At 40.9% G+C, this 13166-nt stretch overlaps 1 protein-coding gene across 1 annotated transcript in view; it reads left to right on the top strand.

Annotated features, from left to right (window-relative positions):
- Window positions 1–13166, top strand: part of L3MBTL4 (L3MBTL histone methyl-lysine binding protein 4) — a 386879-nt gene that overhangs the window by 173345 nt on the left and 200368 nt on the right. The window contains 1 exon segment of the mRNA XM_087439397.1: window positions 1210–1324. Within this exon segment, the coding sequence (XP_087295523.1) occupies window positions 1210–1324 (115 nt within the window).

Below are 13166 nucleotides of genomic sequence, written 5' to 3'. Positions count from 1 at the left end.
TCATCTGGAGGACTTGTTCACACACAGATTGTAAGGTCCCACCCTTGAGCATTTCTGATTCAGTAGGATTGAGTTGGGGCCCAAGAATGTGCAGCGTTTCTGATGCTGCAGGTCTGGGAACCACACTTTGAGAACCACTTGCTTAGAAAGATGGACCTTGAGAAAAAATATTGAGACTTTATTTGGAACTTAATACATACAATTTTGCTTTTTTTGTGTGTGTCCTATGCCCTGCATAATAAACTTATATTTCAGTTGGTTTTCTATAAGGCTAGACATTTTGTTCTTTTTATTCAAAGTATGATTTTTAAAAAATTATGAGTTTAAAATTTAAAAGGATAGATTATTCATTGAATTGATGGTTAGAAACAGAAAGTAGGTTATATAATAGTGAAACATTATCATTCTTATTTTTTTGTCTGCACAAATAAATTTGATTCATTCATCCTGATAAGAATCTTCTAGAACATGAGTTTGATAAGTTTCAGAAATAAGTATTTGATCTTTGTTTCAGAACTTGGGCTTTATTTTAACGTTTCTCAGAACTATATGTATATATGTGTCATGTGTGTGTGTGTTTTAGGTAAAATGCAGAACAGTGAGAATCCGTAGGACTGCTGGCCCCGGCCCATCCCTCTTCCTCAGGTCTCCTAACAGCGCACACTGTGTCCTTTAATGGCTAGTGAGAAGCTGTTGATCCGTCTGCCTCAGTAACACAGTGTGTCTGCTCTCTTTGCCTCCATTGTTCCAGTGGCTCCATCTCCCCACATTTGTCAGGATTTTGAAATGTATTCCTTCCTTTTACTCTAACTCATGCATTTCACATCAGTATAAGGCTTGTATTGATGTCAAATTGGTGACTCTTATGATGCTGACATGATTACTACAGTGGCTCCCGGGACAGGAAATACCCTCTCAACAATGTCACAGTATTTCTTAGTTGGAAAAATGGATTGGTCTTATCCCTTCCAAATCTCATCATTCCCTGCCAGATTGTTTTATTTACCAACTTCTTTAATTTCTTGGGAAAATTGGTACAATAGCCTTTGGTGGCTAGATTAGAAGGCTGTTTGATAACACATTTTAAATATTGTTTCAGCTGTAATATGCAATTAGTAAAATTCCAGTCTCAATTTTAGAAATCTGTTTTCCAATATTTTGATACAGAGACAGTGAAATACTAATTACTAAATACTAATCATTCAACAGGTTCATTTTGATGGCTGGGAGCACAGATATGATTACTGGATGGATGCCAACAGCCCTGATATTGACCCAGTTGGATGGTGTGATGTAACAGGTCATCCACTGGAAGTGCTGTGTCGTGAGGATTTGATGCTTTATTGTTGCTTTTTTTAATTACTTAGCCTGAATTCCTACCTTAAGGCTGCATTTTCATGTCCTTTTAGGTGTTTGAAAGCTAAATATCAGCTAGGTGAATTGATTAACCACCCCTACAGCTTTACACTGAAAGCCAATTATTCACGAGTAAGCCTCAAAGGGCATGCTTCATATAAGTGAACAGTTATTATCATTAATAAATTATTTTGATAGTGTCGTCTAATGGAATCTTCATTTTTTACATTTTAATTTGGAAAACAGAGCCAGGCCTAAATCCCTCTAATTTTGGCCATGTGTTTAGCTGAAGTACGTTTTTTTAAAAACATCCCATCTTAATTAATTTTGTTTTATAGAGTAAATTACAAAATGTTTTTAAAAGAACAGAAATATTTTAAATTTTAGCAATTAAAAAAAGTTCTTAGTTGTAAAAAATTTTAAAAACCCTCTATTTTATTGGTAGCTTCATTATTTCTGTCTTTCTAGCTACTTAAAGTTAAGGAGGAAATTAACCACTCTAAATTCTAACAAACCTCAAACCAAAATATTCTTTTGTCTGAGGGATTCCTCTGATCAGACTAGGCTGGCATGACTAATAAATAACTGGTTCCAAACACACATGCAAGTGTTCTCCATTCTTGTGTTTGTTCTGTTCCCTCACTGCTCCTGTTGCCCTCCATTTAGCTTCTTGGGATAAAGCTAGCGTGTTATTCTATTAATGAGGATGTCTTACGCTGAGCCAGCCAACAATGCTTGAAACTTAGGTCTAAAAGGACTAACTGCATCTTTGAAAGAATTCCTTAACTTCTCCTACAGGTGAGAATCCCTGACTTAATAACTTGACAAGCATTTTTACATTGTGCTAGGTTCTTCAAAAACTACAAAATCAATAAGGTAGAGGTCCTTATGAAGCTTACGGTGCATTAGCAAGCATAGAGTCTGTACAAAGAGACTGTAAAACGAGACCCTGGTTAGTACCATGTCAGGAGAAAAGCGTAAGCATTTGTGCTTTGTGGTTTTCTTTGATTCCACTTTTTATTGTCCCCGATTTCACACCCCAGCGTGCCAGGGAAATGGTTTTCACTTTATGTTAACCACTCCCTCCCTCCCCACACACATCTGTCCCTCCTCCCAGTAACTTTCTTAAGTAGGAATGATTTCAACGGAGGTAGCAATGGATCAGCATTTCAGGTACAGGGACAGCTCTCTTCACGCCACCTCACTCATTTCCTGCTCCTTTGTCAAGCTGCCTACCTGCCTTCTCCACCTGAATGTCTCATAAGCATCCTGAAGCCTATGGATCAAACCTGAACTCCATCGCAGGCCAAAAACTTGCTTTTCTACTGTAGTTCCTGCTTTCTTCCAAAGTTCCTTTTTATGCAGAGTCATTCTAGACTCCTCTCCCTCCTTACCTCTTCCTCACCCCACACATACAACCAGTCATCAAGTCTTGGTGACTTCTCTTTCTTACTTTCTCCAGAATCCACCTGTGACCTTCACTCCCCACCCCCAATGTCATTGCAATATTTGAGCTCTCACTGTAGTTACAAATGATTCACAGAATACGGTCTTCAGTGCGCTAGTGAGTTGCGCAGATCCTCCTGATGAGCCTAGAATGAATCTAAAACTTCAAGTTCTAGAGGCAATATTGCCTAGTGGCTAAAGGTGTGAAATCGGTAGTCAGAATACTTGGGTTTGAATCTTGGTTTTTCTGCTTGCTTATCTGTGTGACTCTCTGTGACTGTTTCCTCATCTGTAAAGTGGAGATATTCTTAGTGTCTCTCATAAATGTATAATGATGAAATGAGATAAATGTGTGCGTAACACTTCAAAAACTGCCTGACCCGTAGTATGTGCTCAATGAAGGTTAGCTGCTATCAGGAAATGATGTCACATTCTGTAGATTTGCATGTTTGCCTAAAACTATGTGAATTATTAAGGATTACAAAATTTGAAATTGTGCTAAAATTAGTATATGACTAGAGTTTTCCAAATATTTTAATTCAGTTTTTCTTAAGTTTGACTTCCATGTGTTGGCAATATTACAAGATTTCTGTTTTGTGTACTCACACTCAAGTAACTAGGGAAAAAAAGATTTGAGGGGAAAGATAACTTGTGACTGGCTGTGTTCAGTTGGTCATGACATTCTGTTACCGCTGTGCTTGCTCTTGTGATAAATTTATTTGGATTAATCATTATTAATATGGTTTATTATAGGTTGCTTGTTTAACCTTATGGTTTATAATAATTCATATCTGTATCATTAGTCTTATTAATTTTTAAATACCTAGACTTTAAGACATGCTTATAATATGGTTCAATATATGTCATCCATGCCCCTATTGTTAAAGCAAAAATACACACACGTACACATATATGATCCCACTCCAAAATTCATTCTGTTATTCATTGATTTGTCACTGAATTCTCTTTCCATTGGAAAGTAGAAACAAATGGGCCTCCAAGAAAACAAAGTTTGAGAGTCTGGCATTGACTGTTGCACCAGCTTCATGACTGTCTTTTCTCCTTTCTTGCCTGTAGCAGTCTGTGTGAAACCCAAATCTTACCTCATTTTCTCCATTTTTAAAACTCTTCATTGGTCCCCAGTATCTTACAGACTTGAGCTTCCTTTGCATGGACACAAGGCCCTTCACAGTCTGTACTGTGCTCACCTCATGCCTCCCTCTTTCACCAGGAACCCTCCATGTATACCAAACAGAGTTACTCATGCTGCCTTGAATGCTGGCCTCTTGAGATGTTGAAGACAACACATCACCTTTCTACACTTTTCTCTATGGCTTAGCTTCCTTCACAGAAAAGTCATGCCCCTTGGCTGGTGTGGAATGCCTGTGTGGTGAAGAGCTGGCGGGAGCACTCGCTCTGCACTATGAAAGTACGTGTAGCATCTTGACTCTTAGCTTGTCTTTTATGGATGGTATTGGTACAACCAACTGTGTCAAATCATCTTTTGTTGCTAAGTGCTATTTTAAGTCAAAGGTTGATGTTATTTACTCATATAATTCAAACTAAACTTTTAATGTTCAGTGTCTTTGATAATCAAAGTAATTACATTTTGTAAGTAGATTTATAAAACCACACACAGTATTTTATCATATACGAACAGATAAAGTCATCTCATAAACATTAATTTTCATATATTTTAAGGTATTTTCAGATACTTTTAACTTTCAGATATATTTTTCACGCTATTGCTTTACTTTTGTTATATTTGTGTGACTCAACAGTTGCCTTCAGTACTTTATTGTATATTAATATAATAGGTTTATTGATCATACATTGCAAAGACTACTCAAAGTTTAGGGCTTGGAAAAAATCTTAGAGATCATCTAATCCACCCTATCATTTTATGGGGACAGAACCTGACTTGAACTTTATCTATTTTATTGATTTACTCTAGTGAATTTTTACAAAAGATATCACAGCAGGTGGCCTGGTAGTGGTATTCTGTGAAAATAAAAGCCATCAAAAGAAAATATGAAGTAGACAATTTTTTAATCTATTATTCTCATCTGTTTTTCTTTATGAATATTTTTCCTTGACCCTTTTTCAGCATATTTGTAGCTCAGTATTATAATAAATGCCTTGGAAACAAAAGAATAAAAAAATACATATATAATATATGAGTTTTTTCTTTCTTCAGTGAGTTTCCAATTTATGTTTGAGGAAGCTGCAATTTACAAATGTATGAAACAGAATAAAGTCATATAGCTGCCTATGAATGAGTAAAAACTAAACGTGGATGCTAATGTGATTTTAATGAGTAAGCAGAAAACCACAGGCTAGTCCAGCTGGGCCTCTTAGAATGGTGCTGGCCTGGGATCAGAAGAGCATGGGGGACCTGGACCAGTGGAGGGAGAGTGACGGCCTCTGTAGAGATGGAAATGGCACCAGTGAAAGCAAAATTAGAATTGGGTGGTTCTCATAGAAATTTTATTAGGATTCATTAAAATGTTATGTTTTTCAAGATGAGTGGTAGTCCCTTTAGTTTGTTTTTATTTTTGTACTGCTATTTAATCAATATATTTATACTCATTGCAGAAATTGAGCCAAGACATAGTACATGCTATAGCTGCAAGCTTCTGCAGAAACGTTAGTGCGGTATATTTTGGCCAAGATCATAAGATTCAATAATTCATAATATTCAATCACTAAAGTCTAACATAAGTTCTTAAAATGGTAACTGTGAAAAGCCTCTTGAGAGTGAAACCTGAATGCTCCCATTCAACTGGATAGAGAGCAGGTTTGTATGGCCAGGTGATGCCTATTTCCTCTTAGCCCCATTCCCACCGCAGAAGCTCCCCTGCAGTTCACCCGGATCCCACCGCCAGGTTAAAGGCTCCTTTTCTCATATCAAGAGAGCACAGTTTGTCAGTTTTATCTGACCTGTAGTCCTTCGTGGTGGACTTTTTCTACACTTGAGACAAAAGTTAAATATTTAAGATGTAGCACGGCTAGGTTTCAAGATCTTTGTGTTGTGCTTTGCATTCCATGAATGTCCTTAAAATGATATAAAAATATCAGCACTAAAAAATCATGCCTCCCTCAGTCATCTACCGGATTCCCTTTGGGTGCTGTTTTTAGTCACGTCATTTGGAAACTGTAATTCCAGTCACATTTGATGTTAAATTTTTTAAAATAGAGCTCATTTCTTTTTTTATATTGTTAATTATTTACCCACAGATTACCTACTCCATTGGACAATGGGATGTTTGATATCTCTTGCTTTGGAAATGAAGCAAGCTTGAGAAGCAAGATGATGAACTTTGGAGTTAGAAAAACTTAGATTTAAATTTCCATCCTGCTCTGACCAACTGTGCCTCAGGGCAAGTTACTTCACTCCTGGGACTTGCGGGCTTCAATACCTTAATGGCTGCTTTCGTGGTCTGGAGCACAGTGGCCCTTCAGTCATGGCAGGGCCGGGGTGAAGAGTGCAGGCACATTTGCTTCCCACACCACCGTTTCTCTTCATTGGTCCAGAAAGTTGGGAGTTGACTTTCTTTCCTATGGTGTTTTCCTAGGTACTTGTTATAATTGCACTATCCATAAAGTGGATGCTGATCTCTGAGCGAATATTGAATAACATTTAGGAGAGTTCAAAACATTTAGATTATTCATTTAGACTTAAGATAAGCAGGCTCTATAAGCCCCATTAAACTGCGAACTAAAGAACTTTGCTGTTCTTTAAAAAAAGAAATCTGAATACATCATTGCAATTCTGCACTCAATTCCAGTGTGTGGGTTTTTTCCTCACACCAAGCAATTCTCCAGCACCAGCTGGGTGTCCTATAATTCAAATCAATTCTGGCACTATGTACTTGGAGTTAGCATCAGATTGCACAGGTTAAGGGCTTGGTCCCACAAGCTTGCCTCCCGCTTTGGATGCCAATTGCAAATCCAAGCTGTTATCTGTACTTCTGACCAACTGGCTATAAATCAGAGGTGCCCATGATTCCCTCCTTGGAGTCAATCAATTTGCTAGAGCAGCTCACAGAATTCAGGAAACCAGTTATGAAGAGCTAGATAAGATCCTGAACAAAGGAGCTTCTGTCCCCATGGAGTATGGGGCCGGGCATGGCAGCACGTGGGTGCGTTCTGATTCACTAACCCAGAAGCTCTCCAAACCCTGCACCCTGCCCTTTTCAGTTTTTATGGAGGCTGCATTTCTAGGCATGATTGACGAAATCATTGTCCATCGAACTCAATTTCCAGCCCCTTCCCCTCCGCAGAGGTCGATGGGTGGGACTGAAAATTCTAACCCTGTAATCACCTGGTTGGCTCCACTGGCAACCAGCCTGTCCTTAGGAGCGGTCCAAAAGTCACCTCATTAACATAACAAAAGACACCATAATTGTTCTCAGCACAGGAAATTTCAAGGATTTTAAGAGCTCTTTGCCAGGACAGGGACTAAGACTAAATATATATTTCTTATTATAAATCACAATATTGATACCAGCTCAAGACAAGGTTGACATGAGGGAAGCCATATTGTAGAAAAGAAGCCCTATTGTAACTTTGAATGACCTCTGACAAACTAACCCAGCTGGATCTGCACCCTCCAGGAGACCTAACTGCTCTGTAGGTTTTACAACCCCTGCTTGTGCACGTACCTCCCAGCTGTGATAAGATGATAACTTTGTTGTTTTGAGTTCCTTAGGAATGTGATGACCCCCGAACAGAGTCCATGCTGATAGCCATCATCCATGAAAACTGAAAGAACTGGTGTGGCACTCCCAGTCTGTAACACCAGAAGGTCAACATTCCTAACCCCTTCCTGTATGACCCAATGGCCTATATAACTGCTGTAAGATTTTGTGCCCCCTTCAGATGTTTCTTTCAGACATGAATCGGCCATCTTCCCCCTTGCTGGCAAGCTGTAATAAAAAGTCCTTTCTTTCCTACCACCTTGCCTCTTGACTATTGGCATGTCTTGCGGCGGGCAGGCAAACCCGTTCCCTTTTTGGGAGGTAACAATATCACAATCATAAATATACCACTAGTGAAATAAAATTATTCTAAGTTGTTCAGTAGCTTTCTAGTTGTCAAATCGAATGGATGGAACCAGTTCTCATCTGCACCTTCTCTATTAAGTACAGTTGACCATTCCCTTGTCCCTGATTTAGGCAGTGGGACTCTCCTCAGGTCTCCTCCTTCCTCTCTTATCTGTACTGATGGCTCCTCTGCCTCTGGGTAGGGTCTGTATCCTGTGTGCCTGGTGCTGATCCTGCTGGCATTTGCACAAGAGATGAAGTCCTTTGCAGACAAAGGTCACCTCCTCTCCAAAACTTTGTCTTTTGTCCTCAGGGAGATGAATCGTCTTGACAGTTAGCCATTGATGATTAAGTAGCTAGGAACTGAAGTTTTTTTTCCTTTTTCAATTACTGATTGTAGCTTTTAGTTGTTCCCCCACCCATCGTTAACTGTGCTGTTTAGGCAACATGCTATCTGACTCCCACTAGATAACATCTCCTTGAAGCCTGGGTCACCATGGTAATGGATGTTTGAGCTGTTTTTCAGGAATCAACCGGCCTGAAGGGGCTCTGAGACCACCAACCCATCAACTGGGCCCGAGCAGATGTCCGATAAGCGACCTTTTGACATCAAGAAGCTAAAAACTCCACCCTCGGGTCATGCCAATGCCACCATTTTGTGAACGTGCATCCTGTGAAGAGGCATGAAGTCTGACTACGCCTGCGCAGATCAGCAGTTACCTCACTTCTCCTCACCTCCAATCATCTCTCTCCACATTTCAGACCACCTTGCCCCCTACCCCATAAATATCCCTGAGTCCCTATTTTTGGGGAGGCGGATTTGAGACTTGTTCTCCCATTTTCCTCACTTGGCTGCCTTGTGATTAAACCCTCTCTCTCTGCAATCTCATGGGTCTCAGTGATTGGCTTTCTGGGCTGCAGGCAAAACGAACCTGGTTCGGTAACAGTCTCTTCATCCTTGTCATTCTCCAGTATTTTGTCCTCTCTTCTGTTGTGTTAGAGTTACATTTTTCTTGCTACTTTCGTGCCCAGAATCCTCCGGTGGCTTTCCGTCTCACATAGAGTTGATTCTAAAATGCTTCATATCCCCTGGAGGCCCTCCACAGTCTGCCCCTGGTAGCTCCTAGAAGAGTTTTTACTCTTCATGCACTCAGTGCCCGCCACACCAGCGTTTGTGACATCTACACCACACCAGCCTTACTTTTGCCTCTGCTGTTCCCTTGGCTTAGAGCTTTGTGCCACCACATGCTGCCAAGGCTTGTTCAGATGTCCCCTCCCAGAGATGCCGTCTCTGCCCAAGCTGTCCACAAACAATGCCCCTGCCATTCTCTAGCCTCTTAGCCACCTTTGTGTTTCTTAATGGCAGTTCCCACAGGCTGACCTGATATGATATTTTTTTCTGATATCACTCCTCCTCCCTTGCTAAAATACCTCTCCCATGGTGGCAGGGACATGTTGGTATTGGTCCTCCACTGCGTGCTCTATACCAACCTCCACAGAATAATGCAGGCTTAGAATTCAAGAGACAGTCACTGAATGAATGAATGAGCGATGAATGGATGGCTCGCCTTTTAGACTAGGAGATCCCCTGAAGCAGGATCTTCGTATTGTTCACCTTTGCCCCGCGAAACGTTTGCAGTTCTTGCAGGTCAGAAAATGCTTGTAGAATGGTCCAGAATGGAATGTGCAGTCTGCCAACAGGCCAGGTTCTCTGAACTTGCTGGGGCACCTCCCCTCTCCCCCCCGGAGGACCTGCTTCTTGGTACCGTGGAGTGACAGCTCAGCCTGTGTCCTCTGTGCTGTGTGGGCCCTCAGTGAATACTTGTTCCATTTGCTTGTTGTTTCCCTACATTTTACAGGTGTAACTCGTCTACATTTATTTCACCCTTCCTGGCCCTTCAGCCCTTGCCTTAAACACTTTTAGAAATCAGAGTTAAACAGAAAAAATATTGAATTGTGTGGAAATGCTTTGTTAATGTTTTAAGATAGGAATAGAAATAATAAAATAAAAATATGAGAGATCCCAGTGCCTCTAATAAGGTAGATATAGCTAGAGACAAAAGAACCTTTTTTTTTTGGTGAGGAAGGTTGGCTCTGAGCTAGCATCTGTTGTCAATCTTCCTCTTTTTGCTGAGCAAGATTGGCCCTGAGCTAACATCCGTGCCCATCTTCCTCTGTTTTGTATGTGGGACAGTGCCACAGCGTGGCTTGATGAGCAGTGCATTGGTCCATACTAGGGATTCGAACCTGAGAACCCTGGGCCACCAAAGCAGAGCGCGCAAACTTAAACACTACGCCCACCAGGCTGGCCCCCATAAGAACCATTTTTTAAATTAGATGCAGAGTTGGATGTGCCACTTGGTAACTGGTAGGCTTTTTCACCAGGGTACATATACAGTGTTTTTCCTGAAATGACGGAGAACCGACATGCAATGATATGAGCTGGGGGGGTGTGGGGTGACATGGTCAACTGCTCAGCCCCCAGGAGCACACCCCTGTGCAGGTGACCATCCTGTAGGACTAGGCAGGTGTCACCATTTGTGCCGTGAATACCATGCATCACAGACTTGAGGGGAGCAAGTGGTTCTCTGAGTGCAAGTGTGAAAACAAGGAGATGGAAGAGAGGGTGAGAGATTCGTCGTCTCCACAAGTCCGAGCCAGCCTGGAACACGTGCTTTCCCCTTGGGAGTCACCACGGTGTGGATTTAGGATCTAAACTGACGGAATCCTCTGAGCGTATCAGGTCCTGAGCTCTTGTTCAGAGGTGTGGAGCCGCAGTGGTTTGCATGCGTGTTGGAGACAGAGGCGGGTCTCTGGCCCTGGTCAGGATGTACCTCCTGACTTGCTTGAACCCTACAGGCTGTGCTTTCAGATCACGTAAGGCTCCCCTCCCCATTGCCCCTTTTTAGATGGGAAGGGGGTGGCCCAGCTGGTGTGAGAGTCCTGCCGTGGAGAGAACCATGGAAGTGCCGAGGCTGGGTGTCCCGAAAGGGGCAGCACCCTCGGTTTTGCAGCATCAGCAGTCTTGCATGAAGTGTGGTGGCAAGAGAGTGGCAAAAGATAAAACTAGATGACATTGCAGCCCAGCCGCATACCTGGAGAGTCTGCAGGAACTGCCCATCATTGTGATCATCAGCAGCTCACCGGACGTGCAGCTGTGTCTAGGAAAAGGCTGAGCCTTACCTTTCTGTAAAAAGGACTCCTATTGGGCCTGGGAGGAATCCCCTGGGTTTATGTCTCAAGATACTTCCCCCCAAGTTGTGTGGTCCTGGCTGTTTGCTTTAGTCCCCAAATCTCTCTTTATGTGGCATTAAATCTTGACCCCAGGCTTCTGCTCTCCTACCAGCCCTTTCAGAGACCCTGTGCCTCCTTACTGAGGAATAGAACTTCTGGGTCCTTTCTGGGTCCCTTACAGGTTGTGCTGGAGCAGAAGTATGGCCTTGGGCTCATTAACTTGGCCACTGGATGCTGCTGTGTCACCACCATCTACCATTTGGAAGCAGCCATGTGGGTTTTTTCCCCCAGAGATGTATAGCCACCCCTTAGTATACCAAAGGAAGGAGATAGCTGGCCATTGCCCCAGCTTCATTTTGGGGCTCCCTATTCATAAATAAATGCCCACTCCAAAGACAGCCTGAAGAGGGGAGAAATGAGAACAGAGAGGGAAATGCAAGAAGAGAAAGAATGTCAGTACACACAGCTCTGACCTCCTTGTCTTCCTTTCACCTCTCATCTGCTTCACTTACTCCTTTATTTCAATTTCTTCAACACAAATTCTTTCTACCCCAGGGCCTTTGCATATACTATCTTCTCTGTCTAGAATGGTCTATCTCCTCTTCTAACAGATGACTCTTTCTCACCCTGTAGAATTCTTCTCAAGTGTTCCCTTCTGAGAAAGGCCTTCCCCGGCCACATTATCTAAAGAACAACACCACTATTATTTTCCATTGTACCATTTCCTTTTCTCCATAGTGCATATCACAATATGTAATTATTTTAATTATCTGTTTCCTTGCTTTTTATCAGTAGCTCCCATGAGACTGTAAACTTCATGAGTGGAGGGACGATGAGTGTTATGTCTGTCAGCATTCCTCCAGTGTCTTGTTTCCAATAAATATTTATCTGCGTATTCATTTCTCTCTCTGAGTTGGTTAATCACTTATGCTAAAACAACATGCGTCTCTAGAGGCCACTGTGGACTCTTGCCTGCAACCTTATGGAGTGAATACTTGAGTAGTAGCTATGGAATTAGTCTAGTCAGGCCTAGTAGGAGAGACACAGGCCAAAACACCTCCCACTGCTAACAAAGGAAACTTCCGTAAATAGGAAGTTGACAGGCAGAAAAACGAGATTTCCTAGCTGGCTTCCATGTCTAAATAATTTTGTCATTGTTCTTTCTTTAGCTTCTGTTTGATTTATATTTGGAAGTAATGGTGATGCTTGATTACAAAGTAAATTAACTGAAGCATTATTATGAAGTTAAAGTGTGTATTAATAAACTAATAGTACAAACCACAATAATATCTATATTAAAGACCTTGAGAACAGTGCTAATTTATTTAACTGTTAAATGTAAACAAGCATCCTAGAACATAATGATAAAAGTTATAGCTCATTTTTATCCAATATCATTCATTACACAGCAGATGTACAAATATAACAGAATTGACTTGTAAATATACCATATGGCTGGTACGTTGTTTATCCTGTTGAGTGAAATAAAATACTTTAAATCTACATTAAGAAATGAATGATTAATAAAGCCCTTTTTAACGAACATTTGGGACCCTGTGGAATTAGAAAAGTTTTATTCCATCGGAAATGGAAATTCACTTAGACTATCAAATTAAGAGTTAATGCAATTATAGTCCAGATGTGGAATGATAAATATTATGATGGATAGATGTCATTCTGAGGGTAAAATGAAGATTTTTAACTTAGCCAGGTAACATTTTCAATTTCATTCTATTTTAATGAGAATTTAATAAGGAATCTTTAGTACTTGTTCTTCCAAAATACAGTGAGCAAGTAATCAGCAATTTTAAGAGTCCCTAAGTACTCATTGACTTAATAGACAATTATAGCGTATTGTGTTAAAAAAAAAAACTAGCTATTTTAGAAGTCCCTAACTACAGATTTACATGATAGACTTATCAAGGAAAAATAATACATTTCAAAATGTACTTACAGTCCTAATGATATTATCTGTTTTAAATATTCTTTGCTGAGTGCTTCTCCTGTGCGCTCTACCTCCTGGAGGTGTGAGAGCAGAGTTCATTCACATACTTTGTTCTAAAACTTGGTCTTTGGGTGCCTAGT

The sequence above is a fragment of the Ceratotherium simum genome, chromosome 14 (genome assembly GCF_057802395.1).
Source record: "Ceratotherium simum simum isolate JZ-2026a chromosome 14, ASM5780239v1, whole genome shotgun sequence".
NCBI classification, from domain to species: domain Eukaryota; kingdom Metazoa; phylum Chordata; class Mammalia; order Perissodactyla; family Rhinocerotidae; genus Ceratotherium; species Ceratotherium simum.
The sequence above is the reverse complement of the archived record's forward strand: the minus strand, read 5'-3'. Positions and strand labels throughout refer to the sequence as shown.